Source organism: Myiozetetes cayanensis, unplaced genomic scaffold (assembly GCF_022539395.1).
Source record: "Myiozetetes cayanensis isolate MyiCay16 unplaced genomic scaffold, myiCay2020 scf13, whole genome shotgun sequence".
Classification (NCBI taxonomy): Eukaryota; Metazoa; Chordata; class Aves; order Passeriformes; family Tyrannidae; genus Myiozetetes; species Myiozetetes cayanensis.
Window position 1 is genome coordinate 14,638,266 of NW_026086937.1, and position 16,037 is coordinate 14,654,302.

Consider the following 16,037-nt stretch of genomic DNA (forward strand, 5'->3'; position numbering starts at 1 on the left):
ATCCTGAAGTTCATGGGGTAAACTGTGAGCAGGGTAAGGTCTGTGCCAGTTAATTCTTGCTTAGGACAAGAGTTAGGAACAATCACAACAAATTATGCTTTTTGTGCTGTCTTCAAGCTACGTTCCAAACTCTGTTAAAGCCACAATTTGCTTGTGGTATTGGTACGTAGAAATGCTTGTTACTGTGACTTTGCAGAAATGTGACGCTATAAACAGTACCATTTGCAAGTAAAGAAAATAGAAAACCTGAGCCCAAGAAGGATTCTGATTCCATCTGACCTCAGTCCTTCTACTTGGCCTAAAAAACTTGCACTATACGTTATTACTCCCTTTACTGCTCAACATACAAGTATTGCAAGCCATTCTCACGCTGGAGGGCAGAAAAATCACCCACTACACTTTTAAAGAAACAACTCTACTCTGAAGTAAGATCAAACCATGGTGTATGACCAGAAAAAAAAACAACACCAAAACAAACCAACAAAAAACAGCCTGCAAACCTGTCCCCCAGGGTTCAAAAAGGTGAGAAATCATTCACGTGTTAAAAGCAAACCACTTAAGCCAATAAAATTTACAAAACCCAAAATAGTTTTATTTACTTTTCAGATTTCTGCCTCAATGAGACATTTTGCAAACATGCTAAGGCTACAAAATGTCCAAGTTGACAAAGACATGCAACGCTGACCATTCAATAAGTCACGGCTATTATAGGAGCGACCGTGTCCCCCTGGGCCACAGGTCCCAAAAATGGGGATGGTGTACAGTGATCATGGCAACGCACTACGCAGGACCCAGTAACCTGAGGTAGGTCATTTACAGTAAGAAAACCATGTCCTACACCAGTGTTACATCCTGATCAACAGGAACCTGTTTAAGGTTCCAGAAGATGTGGGGTCGAGGACTGCTTCCTTAACAAGTGTGCAATAAAGGAACAGGAAATTTTGATGTTGTTTAATCTTAGTATAAGTGAGCAGAACAAAGAGTTAGTGTTACCCATGCCAGTGAAAGCCAACCTAAACCTCTGAGGAGTGTTAGCAGCTTCAGGGTAAAGGAGTCAGTCAGCTGAAGCAACTCTAGAAAGGCTTTCCTGCTAGCACACAGGGCATGATTTGAACCTTATGATTAATTTGTTACAGATCATTCCACGAACAGTTAGATTTTGGTTGTGTTAGATCAGCGAAGCAGGAAGAGCTTGGGCTTGCTTGCATTAAAATAAACTCTGCTGATACAGTAAGAAATACTGTGTCAGGACACTGAGAAAATACAAGGCCTTAACGTGACCCAGGAGTGGTTCTCCACTCGGATCACTAAAAACCCTGCTTTGGAAAAGCATCATGGGAAGCAGCAGCTGCTGCCGTGGTGAACAATAGCGATGCTCCAAATAGCTTTGATAAATTACAATGCAATAGTTACACCACAGAGCTCTTCTCTGCTGCGCTAGACAAAGATGTGACAATAAAGGACACTATTGCAAAGCTTCACTTCCACTCAGACACAGAGAAAATCTGGCACTAGGAAAAGGCGAACTGTAAAAGACAAAACGGTGTCTGATACAGTCCGATAACAAAGCCAGATCTCTGGTACCATAAACTGTACAAAAATGATAGAAAAGAATATGCACTGCTATTAACACAGTGCTTATTTTAATATAAAATAAACAGCTTACATTTCCACTGTAAATATAGGCTATATACAGAATATGTATAGATATAGCTACATGTATAAAGCTTCATTATAGGCCTCTGATACATTTATAACTATGGCTCCCTGAGCCATTTGTAGAGTGCATTTAATAACAAAAAATTAGTAATATGGAATAAATACAATAATAAAAACATGAAGAGTTCTTCCGACATGGTTTTAAAAACTCTCTGGCTTGACACATTGTGCTAAAAATTAAAAGATGAAAAGGCAATAATCTGCTTGGAGGAGAAGGAGGAGGACGAAGAGCTGGCCTGCCACAGGCAGGGAGTGTCGCTCTCCAAAATTAAAGTGACTTTGCCCTGAATTTTAGCCCTTGACAGCAACCTTGTTCTCTGCAGCAGCAAACATAGCGTAGAAGCGCGAGTTCTCGTTGGCCAGAAGGGCAGACGGCGTGTCAAATTCCACTACCTAAAAGCAAAACAAGGCAAGTAAAGTATGTCAGTAAAATCCAGTAGAAAATGGATTCCTACCTCTTGGACTTGTGACATGGTAGTACAAATCAAAAACACAGCATTCATCTTTAGATTAGACAACAGGCAGTGAAAGTATGTGTGTTTATGGATACATACTGTAACCTGGAATGCTTTGGACCGGCTCAAACATTGGAACTAATCCACAGGAAGCAACCCCTGGTGCCTCTGGCAGAGGCAGATTCTACAGGCTTTTGCCTTCTCTACCTTTAAGAGTCTTGCCCACTATTCATGCACTTAATTTAACTGTTCATAGTTCCCAAATGGAAGCCTGAAAATAGGTTAAGTATCTGTCATAGACTTGCTTGATGGCACAAGGCTTTATGAAAGTAATGGGGAACCACCACTGAGCCCCAGAGATGTAGGTTAATTCTGAAATGGATAATAACAAACAACTGGAGTTTAGAAAACACTTTTAAAGACAGACTGTTACTCTATGATACCTTCTTGGAGTGTAAAAGATATTTTGCCCTCTTCGATCTTGTCACAATCAATAGCAACTGATTGTGTTGGAGAGGTTTTCCCACCCTGTAATGCTAGCTGTTGCCCCAGTTCAGCCTGCACACACGACATCACCAGGCAACAGGGGCTGCAGCCACAGAAGCCTTCCTGCTCACCTGTCCTTGTGTCAGCACCATGATCCGATCGCAGCCCAGTACCGTGTGCAGGCGATGAGCAATTGTTAACATAGTGCAGTCTGCAAACGCCTCTCTGATGGTCTCCTGAATCAGTAGGTCTGTCTCTGTGTCCATAGCAGCTGTTGCTTCATCCAGGATCAATATCTGAAAGCAGCACAGAATCCTGGCTGTTACTCACAGTCACACTTTCCCTCCCTAAACATAAAAATACGTAGAGTGGGCAGAATTGCCATGGCCAAGAGTTGTCATAACTGGCAATCCCTACAGAGTTGTGGTCACAAAGGTAATTTTCACAAACACCCTTTCAGTTTTCTTCATGTAATTGCCTTCAAAATTACTCTATAGATCACACTTGCTTTTATCTATCTTTCTCACTGTAATCATTGTTTGCTTCCATCCCTGCAAAACCTTTCACTTTGCTGGCACAGCATGACCCCAAATTCCGTTTGTAGATCACATTTTAGTGGAATACCACACAGATGGAAAAAAACTTGTCTCGCACTCACAAAAAGGGTGGAGAAAGAAAGAATCTGATGCTCACCACTAACAGGACACTGAATAAATGATTAGGCCAGCCTGACACACTATTGTTAACACTGGCAAGCAGTGCCTTTCCAATGGCAGGACATTACAAGGAGCTCACAGCTGGCTACAGATGCCTTCCTAGTTGTTCTAACCCTACACCTCGCTGGGTTGCAACAATCATTGGTGTGATTCCTCTGAGAATCTGGCACAAAAAAGGCTTGTTCATTCCTATCACTTTGATGTCTCCAGCTGTTTCTCTCATTGTTGTACTCACCTTGCAGCGACGCAGTAGAGCTCTAGCTATGCACAGTAACTGTCTCTCTCCAACAGAAAAGTTTTCCCCATTTTCCATCACTTCTGAATCAAGTTTCATAGGCAGCTGTGCAACCTGTGGGGGAAGGAACAGGTAAAAAAATCTTAGAGCATTGCACAAAATCTTATAAACAAATACAGATCTCCTGATAATCTCTGTCATCAAGAGAAGAGCGTAAACTTAGTTCCTGCAGGAATTCCTGCAGCCTGTGTTCCATAGCCATATGTGCCACTTGACTTACAAGAAAGGCAGGTTTTAAGTTCAGTATAAATGTGCACATGTGACATGCACACTCACAAATGTAAGTGCAGAATACACACCTAAGGCACATACAGAAAAATATCATTTAAAGTGTAAAAATATCACTGGAAATGTTTTAACAACTTAAGAATCCCTGTGACGAAGCAGCACTCTGCTATGCTGTTGACTAAAAAGACTACACACAGAATATGGCATGTTCTCAAAAAAAAACCCAACACATCAGTCTGATAAAATAGTGGGGGAAAAAAAATGAAAAAAGCTTTATCTAAAATAGCTACCAGCAGAATATGTTGGTTTGGAAGCCAAATACAAACACGTATCTCACAGGGCACATGATACTTACACACTCCTTCATATGAGTCCTTTCCAAAGCAGCCCAGATTTGTTCCTCACTGTACTGATTGAAAGGATCCAAGTTTGATCTGGAAGGGGAAGCAGAAAACAACCAGAATTTTAACTCAGCAATCAATGGCAAACCAGCAGCATGCTAATTCATCCAGACAGATGATTCACATCTAGCCTTCCAATGGCAGAATTTCCTTGCCAAGGAAATCAGATGTTCCCAGCACACTGGCGTTACAAGAGACAAAGAACAAGAGTAGAGACGGAAGACAAAGATAGAAAAACTTCAACCAAATATAAAGGGAGAGCAAGACTTGCAGAGACGATGATCACACACAGTGCTGAACTGGGCCAGTTAAAATCATTTAGCTCTGATTTTTTTTTGTTTCAAAAGCAGAGCAGAGGCTAGGATGCCTGAGAGCTACCACCTCAACAGGCACTTATTTGAGTTCAGGTATAAGCTGATAGATTGCTCAGTCCTTCTTGCCTTCTTACAGTTTGACCAACCTCACAGTGCCACTGAACAGCACAGGTTCCTGAGGGATTATGGAGAGTTTGCTGCGAAGATCTGCCAAACCAATGTCATTTATTTTCACTCCATCAATTTTAATGCAGCCTCCAGACAGTTCAACAAGACGAAAGAGTGCCATTCCAAGGGAAGACTTCCCTAAAAAGGAGACAGGAAAAACAACACTGCTGTTTATACAGAGTCATAGCAGTTTTCATATGAAAAAGATTTTTAAATGCTGTCCATATGTAAGAAAAGTATTTTACACTACCATAAAGTCCTGGCAAGCAAACCCAGGGTTTAAACTGGTAAGCAATTGTAGGGGCAGCTTCTAATCTCTCCTCACAGAAGCCACCCCACTCTCACTGCCAAAACCTTGCCATGTGAACCCAACACAGCATTATTAATCACTTATTTTGAATCTACATTTTGGAGTTGATTTAAGTCATCTCACAAACAGAGGTTTTGATTCTTCACAGTACAGACTTCCAAGATAGTTTGGAGCCAAACCTGGATGCAGCATCAGCACAAAAATCTTCCAAGACAGTCAAATAAGGTGCATGAACATGTTGTAGTTACATTCTGTGCTGCTAAGTAGCTTGGAGAGTTAAACATAATGAATATACTGGCTCAAGCATAGTAGGATATCACTCTGCTTTAAATGATAACTTATTTTTGCTATTGTTTACAAGCATCTTGCTTATGTATGCACATGAACAGAATCCACCACTGAGACTGCTGGACCAGTGCTGTGCAACCAACAGTTTATTCAAACACAGGAGACATATGACTGACATATTCTTTTAAAGTAGTAATTTAACTCTGCTGAGTGTTTTTCCTTACCTGAGCCTGTCCTTCCCACAATGCCAATCTTTTCCTTCGGTTTGATGGTAAAGGACACTTTTTTAAGTACTAGAGGGAGGTTCTCTCGGTACCGCATCTCTGCATTTTCAAAAACAACTTCACCTTCCTGTGGCCAGTCCAGAGGAGGAGCTTTACTCTTAATTCGAGCAGGAGCTTCCAGGGAAAGTGTCTTAAAAAAAAAAAAAATAGAGAAATTCAGTTTCCAGTGAACAAACCACCAGAAAGGAAAATTATCATCTCCAGCCTTCAGCAATTCCTCCCTGCAGACTCAGCCCAGATCAGTTTATAGCAGTTTCATGATGAGCTGTGTGGTTGAATGTGGGCCCAGTGGATCAGGAGTTTGCTGTGTTACACTGACCACACTGTTATTCCCCTCCTGTTGCCTCAATAGTGACATCAGTCCTTTTATACAATCTCTTTCATCAGTGGAATTCAAAATGTATTTTATGCTTATTATTTATCACCACAATCCTATTGAGTTTTGTGTCCCTCCGAACACTGGATGCAAAATCTGCTGCATTTCAATGCCTCATTTGCTGTGCTGTGCCTGCGTCACCTCTGTTGATCCTGACACAGAAGAGAACGCCCAAGTGACATACAATACAAATGTCACCCTTTTCCTTCACCTCCTCATGTTCCCCTGTCCTATTAAATCACTGAGTCAGTCACCCCCTTCCAGCTTGCTCACTTTTGCTATTTTACTCTGCCCCCTAATAGGTCCCTCACTGAGCAGTTCACCAATTACACAGAAGAAAAATAGAAGCACTGAAAGCCAAACACAAGCCCTTATAGCATGTTTAGTGTGAAGCCAAGGTCAATTCCCCATATTTGGCACAAGCAGCCTCAAAGAATGGCAGAAATCAAGTCGTGGGATTCACCTTGAATAACTTACAAAGTAAAACCTCCAAACGAACCAGGCCCTGATGACTCCTTTATAGTCTCTACAAAAGAGAGATCTCTACAAATGCTATAAAATAGCATTTCTGGAGTGTGATTTTTCTCATTCTAATATAAATACTTAGAACCGGTAATAAATTGCCCTCTGGAGATACCCATTTCCTACACTGACCACTGAGAGATCCAACAAGGACTGTTCATAGACATCTGCAGCATCTAATTAGAGGCAGATTAATTGTACCCCAGGGGTTTGAGAAAAACAGCCATCTGCTACAATAGTGCTCCAATTCCTTGAGCTTAGTCCATAACAGCACCTCAAACCCTCATTGAAAAAAGCCAACCCTGGGCCTTGGTAAGACCCAGGACCTGCACAGTGTTCCACTGCTCACCCACCCCTTCACTTCAGCTTCAAACTAGTTTTATAGTTTCATAATAAAATGGCTGTCTAGAGATCCAAATAATAAAAGCCACAGATAGTGTTGCCCTAACATTGATATAAAATGATAGACATAAAACATAACTTTAAAAAACCCCAAACAACCTACAACTGTAGGTTTTGCCACTTAAGGCCTGACCCAGCCCAGCCCAGTGGGAGATAACAGGCAATATTTGCCACAGTTGTCAACTTGTGTGGTCACCACGTCTTCCATACACAGAAATTTTCTACTTAGATGCCACAAGAAGATTTATATGTTTAACTGGGGGAGTGGGCAGTGGGGTTTTTTATGTCTGTAGTTAAATCTATAGGCTACAAAAATTCTACAAATATCAAGTACTACATAGCCCAGATTTACCAAACAGATGGAGATATCTCCCTCTGAAGTTTACAGTGAACATTCAGTGACAAAGCCTTTCACCTCACAGACCAGACCCAGTAGAAGGCTTTCTCCTGGCTACGCTTTCCCCACTGACCTATGCCCGGTTCTGCACACACAAATCCTAGTTACAAAGAAAGAGTCACAGATAATCAGAACAGCTTGCTAAGCATTTAGCTTGGCATACTTCTCATGTTTAGCTGAGCACATTTCCAACAAGAACAATTCCTTGACTTTTCAAGCATACAGAAATATGCTACGTAAGACAGTTGTGGAAAAAGTAGTAGGCTTATCAGGATGAAGCAGAATTACATGTACATAAGAGTAGCAGTTATCTGTGTTTAAATAAAGAAGTTCCGTTAGGTTTGGAATGACGGATGCCAGAAGACCATCCTTTTGCTGTAAAACATTGTACTGAATCCCCAGTTGCCCCTTTCACACACTCCACTCTTTACTGAGAGCACCAGAAAACTTTCAATATCACTATGTAACTCCAGTGACACCTGTAAGCTCTTGGGCCATTCATCCCACCAGTGCTTATATATGTGCTTCATAAAGCAAACTCTACAGTATTACAGCACAAGCATTAGTGCCCTTTTGAGATCAGAAGCACACATTCTGTACTAAGGCAGATTATGGTAACGTAACAAGCAACAAGAGATTTCACAACAGGCAGTTGAACACATTACAGCCCTACCTTGATATAGTGGTCAATCCTCTCCACCGAGGTGAAGCGAGCTTCTGTCTCTGAAGCAAGTCTGACTGTAAACTGGAATAAGCCTGTCAGCTGAAGGAATGAAAGAAAACAAAAATTTTTAGAGAGCTGTGATTTATTATTGAATTGAAAGATGAACCTACTGCATAGTGCAACCAGCAGGACCAGGGCAGTGACCATCCCCTTGTACTCAGCACTGGTGACACCACACCTCAAATCCCGAGTTCAGTTTTGGGCCCCTCACTACAGAACAGACACTGGGGTGCTGGAGCATGTCCAGAGAAGGGCAATGGAGCTGGTGACAGGACTGGAGCACAAAACCTGTGAGGAGTGGCTGAGGGAGCTGGGGGTGAAGAAAAGAAGGTTCAGGGAGGACCTTCTCACTCTCTGCCACCACCTGAAAGGAGGTTATGGCCAGGTGGGGGTTGGTCTCTTCTCCCAAGTAAGAAGGAATAAGGCAAGAGGAAATGGCCTCAAGTTGTGCCAGGAGATGTTTAGACTGGATATTAGGAAACATTTCTTTACTGAAAGGGTTGTCAAGCACTGAACAGGCCACCCAGAGAAGTGGTGGACTCCACCATCCCTGGAGTTACTTAAAAGATGTGTAGATGTGGCACCTGGGGACATGGTTCAGTGGTGGGTTGGCAGTGCTGGGGTAATGGTTGGACTCAATGATCTTAGAGGTCTTTTCCAACCAAAATGATTCTGTGATATTTGATACAAGTACTCTTGGCACTGGGTACCATATAACTAAGGTGTTCAAGGCAAGTTAAATTAACAGTTGATTTTAGAATAACCATAATTTATGAATCACTTGAGAAACCAGCAGCTTAGAAACATTTCCCAAGAGCAACAGCTTTAAGTATGAGCCATCTAGGCTTTTTAATTTCCCCTCACTACCACGAGGAGGCAGAAGAGGCCAAACAGCAGGTCCAACACCAGCACTCCAAGCCTGCAGCCTCTCTGACTCAGCGCTGAATGCTGTTTGCTGTGAGAACACACTGCAGGCAATACATTAAGATACTAGTTTGGCACATGTCTGATGTACCATCAATCATATCTCTGGAAATATCCAAGAAAACTGCAATTTTCAGCATATGCCTCAAACAGTTTCTACTTCTTTACTTCAAAAGAAGCTGCTTCCCAGCACAAAAATCTTAATCACATAGGCTTCTCAGAATTTGTAATTTGACTGCTAAAGGTCACGACTCTGAATTGCTTTCCCTTGCTTTACCCAAAGAGATAACAGTATATTTTCCCATTCTAGTGCATTAAGGAAAGTTTTAAATTATGTGTTTCTTTTACCTTTTAGCAATACCTACATTAAATGAGAAATTAAATATTATAGTATGTGGACACACTCACCTGCACAGCATATGAGATAGCCAGCCCAGCATAGGCAGGAGGGATCTGGCCATGCATCAAGACAATCATAAGGCCAGTGGTTGTGATAAGAGCAATGCTGATAATGTCCAGCCTCACAGCCAGCCAGCGCATCGCACAGCTGAACAGGTAAAACGGTGCCTGATTGTCATCCAGGAGCTCCTGGTATCTGAAACATATACAGGAAATGTTAGCAGACTCCATGAACCTGGTGTTCTACAAACAGCAGAGCTACTTAAACCCCTGCTCCAGTATCAGAATTCAGGATAGGAAGGCTCATCATTGACAAAGTCTCAAACTAGACCATGAAAGCAGGGTTTGCAAACTTCCCTGAGAATTGTCAGATATGGATTTAGCTCCAACTCTCAAAAGTCACATCACCAAGTCTCTCGGTGTAACAATAAATTACACCAGGGTGAATCAAAATCAAGGACATCACATGTGCTTTCACCACAACTTCACCTATGCAAGACCTTTCAGAAGGCTACAGATCAGCTACAAATTACTCCACGGTTAACAGAAGCCATGCTTCAGAATATGTGTTATTTTACACACAAGTATAAAAATAAAGTCTTGATAGAACTGGTGACACTAAAACACATCAACAGCACCTTAATTTACAACCCTGACACTGCAGAGCTGAGAAAGTATATTTAAGGAGGGACTCTTAAGAGATTCACAAAGCCAGTAAATAGATTTTCTGATCATCCAACTCAATCCCTGTTGCACATGTGTGCAGTGCCTTAGTGCTCAAGCAACCAGCAATGCCAAGGGATTGCTATTTGCACCTCTACAACCTTTCATCTAAGCTGGTGTAGCAGTGCCTTTCCAGAGCTTCTGTGGCAATTCTCCCTGCACTCCCACGCTACTGGTCTCACGACTTTGCACCTGCAAAACCCTGATACTGTTACAGCAGGTTCTCATGGGAAGCAACTACCACTTTTGCGAGAAATGTTTTGCTTTCCCTCACTAACATTTGTTTTGAAAATTTTAGTTTATACTGGAGAAAACCAAGCACAGAGCACAAGGTGGCCACAGATCACTGAAACAATTGATAAATACTCTCCAATTACACATGTGCACAGAGACAGCTCATCAATACTCCCACTGAGGTTTGGTTAGCATGCCTTAGGTAATGCCAATAACATCACAAGGGAAAACAGCCCACAGAACATATGAGCAGGACCTGATGAAAAGCACATACTAGTAGTAAGGAAAAAGCATGGTCAAAAAGTTGTCCTCTCCATTACCATGGCCACCTGCTCCACTGCAGAGAACTCCAAAGGAGGGTATTCACCTGGGACCCCACCACTGTTCTTCTCACTTGGCTACTGGCAAGTTTTCCCTTCTTGTTCTCCCTCATTTTTTCCCAGAAAAGTAACTTTCACTCTCAGAACCAATGATGCCATCAGCTACAGACCCCATTAATAAATCTTTCTGAATGCCAACCTGTTGCACCCTGCTTTGTGCTCCACCCCTCTCAGATGGATATCTAGACTGACCTGTGCAGAAATTCCTGCCCTTTGTGGTAGGCATGGATTGTGGAGAGACCCTGAATGCTAGATGTAATGTGAGACAGGAATGGAGACTGTGTGATGTTGTCCAGACGCTTGAGCTCCCGAATAAAGACTCTGGAAGGAAAGAAGCACTTTAAGCACCATGTAAAACCACCATATGCCAACCACTACCTTGCTGCACAGGTACTTGAAGGTCAAAGTATCTGTATTTTCATTCAAAGCAGCTGATGCACTTACCTAGACACAACATGCAGAACTGTGAACAGGACAATGAGGGGCCCCACTGCCACCAGGAACCAGGGGAAAACCCCAGAAATCACCCCCACACAGAAGAACACAAGGATAACATTCTGGATGAACATTTCCGCTTGAAACGGCAAACGGACATCAACTGGAAAAGATGGAGGGAAGAGAGGAAGATCTTGAGTACAGAAAGCTAAAACGACCTAGATAAAGCAATTCAGTCCAGCTGTACATCATCATTGACAAGGACAGTGATTTCATGGCTTATTCAAATTAAAAATGTACATTTTCACTGGGGTGCTTTTACCCTGTGAGCTGCTGGTAGTCTTTCCAATTATTCCCATTTGCAGAAGTAGCACTGATGGAACTCTGACCTAATTACCACCACTGCTGCACATCAGCCTCACCCTGATGTTTTAGGTCACCCCTGCATTAACTGCTAAGAGCCCGTGTGCAGCCTGTAGGTACAACAGCAGCTGCACATTTTCTTCTTTGTAAGAGAAGGGACAGACCTGAAACATCAGCTGCCTTCTATAATCATAACCCAGGCACATCCCAATTCCAGCTTTGTCTATTACAAGTACACATCTGCTATAGGGTATGATCACCCCAACAGCAAGAGACTGAGACAGGAATTAACTGGGAGGTCTGAATGAGGAATTTACAGCACACACAGTAAGAGATACCTTCATCCATGTCTTTGGAAAACCTGTTGAGAATCCTTCCAGTGGGTGTAGTGTCAAAGAACTTCATGGGGCTACGAAGAATCCGTCGGAAAAGCTCGTCATGGAGCCTTGAGGATGCTCTGAGAGTTCCCTGACAGTGCAGACATCACAGTGTTATAATGGGGTGTTTGCATTCCTGTCACTGCATCTCCTCTGGCTGCAAAAACATTCTGCTCAGTTTCTCTGTCCAACCATAAGGGGTTTTTATTGCCTTCCGGGCTTCCAAACAGCAGAAGGAAGCTCTTAATTTGGGCAGAAGTTTAGCAGAAAGCATGGTGCAGCCCCAAGAGGTGACACAGAAACATCACAAACCACGACTGACTTCTGGTTCAAAAGTCTCTCTTGGGAGATGACCAAAGAACCACAGTGACAGCAATACACAGGAGCAGAAGGAATGGGGGATAATAAAACCAGCACTGGCACGTACCTTTACAAAGACCACACCACGAACAGCTTTCAGGATCAACATAACTGCCATAGACAGAGCATAGATGCCAGCATAGTAATGCATGTGAGGGTTATCTTTCATACTGTTGCTTATGACAGTTTCATTCCCCAAAGTCACAGTGGTGTTCTGCAAAAAAATCAAGGTTTCAGTGGTTAGTTGAGTCAAGGACTAAGCATGTACACATTACATGTGGTAGAATTTAACTGTCTCGTGTCCTCTTCCACTATATTTGATATTTCTTCTTTAAAGTACTTCAGTGACCCTTGAACACTTCTGAAGTTTTTCCCTGGCAGAGATACTTGACTTGCATATTTGTAGCCCTTGGCCTTTTTCCTACCATATCTTTCAAAATACTACAATACCTACTTCATTTGATTCCTAACCTCTCATTTCATGTTTATTTCTTGTGTTCTTCTGAACAACGCCAGATATTTGCATACTACCACTCCCGTTACACAGCAATATTCACCTTGGATAGGTTCAGTCTTCAAACTGTTGTTTTCTGCCAGCATGTAGTAAATTCCTTAAGGTCACACTGTCATGCATTCTCATTCTCTCTTTTTATTTTTAATCTTTGAGAATGTTTAAGGACCTCATTGCTTATTTTAATATTGTTGGCCATCTGCACTTCATTATTTAATCTCTGAGGTTATTAGCTTGCTCTCTGCATCCCCACTAAAAAAAGTCTTTTAATTATATTTAAATGCAACAAGACTTGCAATCAAAGCCCTTAGAGTGGGAAAAATCCCAAACCACTCCAGGTCATCAGAATCTGCAAAGAAATTCCCCAAACTCATTTGACTTAAAGCCATATTTAAAAAGATTGTCCTGTTACATGTAAGATCATGCTCAAACAAACAAAAAAAACAACATTAAAATTACCTCGTTGGCCCCTTTCACATTTTCACTTCCTTTCCTTAGACTAACCAAGACAAGGAACAAGAGGGCAGTATAAAACCACATGAGCTATTATACCTTTCTTATTACTTGAGCTTTCTTATTCTTGGAGATTACATCCCTAGTGAGATCACCTCCTGGGGAGCCTGAGAACTTGCTTAAATTAGGAAGCACCATTTGGTTTCACAGTACTGTTTGGGATTAGTCTAGCTGAGCAAACCCCTTGCCCATTAGACACAGGAGTAGAAAAGCTATTTAACTTACTCCACTGCCCTGCTTGATCCAGAAACTCAGCCACCAGTTGCTAAAAGCTGTGCTGCCCACATTCAGCACAAACAGTGCCATGATGATGAGGAATGCAATTGGGCCTCCAGCTGCCTGAATGTAAACACCATAAACAGACCAGGGGACAGAGCCTTTGCCTTTCTCTTCCAACTGGACCAACTGGCCTATGAAACAACAGAGGGAGTGAGGAAAAGAAAGCTGTTCCATAAAACCGTAAATTTAAGAACATACACAAAATTAGTAAACTTTCAAACTGTACAAATTACTGTCAGAAACACAGATTTTACTTAATATGTAGAACTCAATGGTTCAAGCAGTCTTTGAAAAAGCCCCATTTCCTCTGCAGAACCATTTATGTCATGGTACGTCTGAAAAAGCATCATCAGCACAGACTTAAGTGTTAGGCTGGTATCAGCCTCACTATTGCTTTTTAAACCCTGAAGTTCAAAGTTAACATTAAACAGAGAACTGCAGAGGTCAGACCTTCCAATTCTTCACAGATAAATGCCATGTTCTACCTAGGCCTCTGAGTGCCAAGCTATACACATTGCCCTGTAGGAGGGAGAGGCAGTGTGGGAAACAGGACGCAACCAGCTCCTTCATGCTGGTGGCATCTGACCAGAAGCAGCCTGACTGAACTTAAAAACATAGTACAGGCACCCAAATTTAATGAGTTAATGAATGCTCTTTGCCCACTGCCTGTGCCCTATCAACCATGCTGAGTGACTAAGGATTAAGACAGCTTTCAAAACCTTCACAATACACTTTCAAAGCAAATGTTTTGAGCTTACTAGATTACAAAATAATTACAGCCAGAAATTTGATTACATAGTTACCCTCCTCTTCCTTCTTTACAACTTTCTCCTTCTTCACAGACCCTGTTTTAGTACTTTTATCCTGGGGCCTTTTCAGTGAATTGTTTGTGTTCTTCTTTATATTAATCTGCAGGAAAACAAGGACATTAAACATATCGAAGTAATTTGCTTTGACATTTTCATATCTGAACCTAAACTTCTAATAAGCTGCCTCCAAGGGACAAAGGCTTTCAACAGAAATGTCAAGAAGGATATTAACTTTGCTGTTATTACAGATGAGTCCCATCTCTGGTGGATTACATTGTCCTCCTCTACCAACCTGAACTGCTACCAACCTGTACTAGGAGTGTGCAAGGTTAATTCCCAGAATCAGTGACATTATGAGTGTGCATGGCAGAGGAATAACATTCCCACCACTGAGAGAAAGATACAATCCCCTTGATCCTTTTAAAAGTAACTGACAATTTTTTTAAGAGGCTTTTTCCCCCCCAAACACCCTAGTACTTCAGAGACATTTCTTGAGACCTTTCCTAAGAACAAAGTCAAGTTAACTTATGTTCCAAAAGTCAAACGTCCAAACACTAAGCTGCACAGACAAAAGCACTGTTCTAAAGCCAGCCACGTTTTAACAAATGGAAGTCACTACCTATTCAGAGACAGACTATGTTAACCAAAACTCTCCACACACCAGCTCCAGGGTCATCTTCTCACACTTTATGTGAGAAAAAACGTCTCACACAAACAACAGAGAATCTAACTTGATCATCCATTTCTTTTTATCCCATAGGGAATGCAAATTAATGCTCTTTCCATGAGCTAGTGTTTACAGAGAGACACAGAAGGTCAGCCAATCATGCAGACTGAAGAACCTCTTCTCAGCTGTTATTGCATTAACCTTAAAGGGGTAGAACTATAATCTTCATGCCTCTAAGGATATGCAGAGCAATGCATTATATCCTTTTCCTTCTTTCACAAACATCTACCAGGAAAATGTTTCATCAAGCACCTTCTATATCTGTATTCTCACAATCCTTCCTTGTCAGAAACCTTTTTTCTTTCTGCAAATGTCTGCAACTTGTGAATAAGGAGACCCTTATCTCTTAAAAAATAAACTGCTTATCTACTTTTAATCTCTTCTTGCTAAAAGAAAATGCACCCAAAACTTAGAGAAGTAAGTTATTATGAAACAAAAGACAAAGTTCTTTACTCCAGAGATTAACTTCAGGAAACAAAGAGAAGGATAGGAAAAACTAAATTGCTGAAAATTTAAATGCTTGTTGTACTGAAGGGTTCTTGTTATTTTCTAGATTTACATTTTTTTCAAACACTAAAATACTTGGACACATATCCAAGTTTGCAGTTACAGACCTTTTTCTTAACAGTAGTAGTGTCAAGCCACAATTTTTTTTCTCAAACCCCCTTAAAACAGCATTTTAAGTTACATTTCCAAAATACTGTCACATTTAATTTTCAACAAGTTGTGTCACTTTTGCTGTGCCTCAGTCACACTCCATTGAAAAAGTAGTAACAAGCCAGTAAGAATTTTTTCAGACAAAGGTTGCTTGAGGTCTGTGCTAATTAGAGGTAAATTAAGCAGTGGGTTGTACAATAAGAGAGACAAGCTTCCTGCTCTGAGCATCACCAGGGGAGACACTACATTATTTTCACGATC

General features: G+C 41.5%; 1 protein-coding gene across 6 annotated transcripts in view; it reads right to left on the minus strand.

Annotated features, from left to right (window-relative positions):
* Positions 1-570: 570 nt before the first annotated feature.
* The window catches only part of ABCC5 (ATP binding cassette subfamily C member 5), a 44,948-nt gene continuing 29,481 nt past the window's right edge, over positions 571-16,037 (minus strand). For 5 of the 6 annotated variants that reach the window (XM_050307702.1, XM_050307701.1, XM_050307700.1 and 2 more), the window contains 14 exons: positions 14,387-14,492; positions 13,530-13,714; positions 12,348-12,494; positions 11,882-12,011; positions 11,190-11,343; positions 10,938-11,066; positions 9,418-9,604; positions 8,035-8,124; positions 5,605-5,794; positions 4,761-4,920; positions 4,255-4,333; positions 3,612-3,725; positions 2,792-2,956; positions 571-2,112 (listed from right to left, as the gene is read on the minus strand). In XM_050307702.1, the coding sequence (XP_050163659.1) occupies positions 2,011-2,112; positions 2,792-2,956; positions 3,612-3,725; positions 4,255-4,333; positions 4,761-4,920; positions 5,605-5,794; positions 8,035-8,124; positions 9,418-9,604; positions 10,938-11,066; positions 11,190-11,343; positions 11,882-12,011; positions 12,348-12,494; positions 13,530-13,714; positions 14,387-14,492 (1,938 nt within the window). In that variant the 3' untranslated portion in view covers positions 571-2,010. Of the gene's footprint in view, positions 2,113-2,791; positions 2,957-3,611; positions 3,726-4,254; positions 4,334-4,760; positions 4,921-5,604; positions 5,795-8,034; positions 8,125-9,417; positions 9,605-10,937; positions 11,067-11,189; positions 11,344-11,881; positions 12,012-12,347; positions 12,495-13,529; positions 13,715-14,378; positions 14,493-16,037 lie in introns of those variants that run through there. The other variant, XM_050307705.1, reaches the window with a different exon arrangement.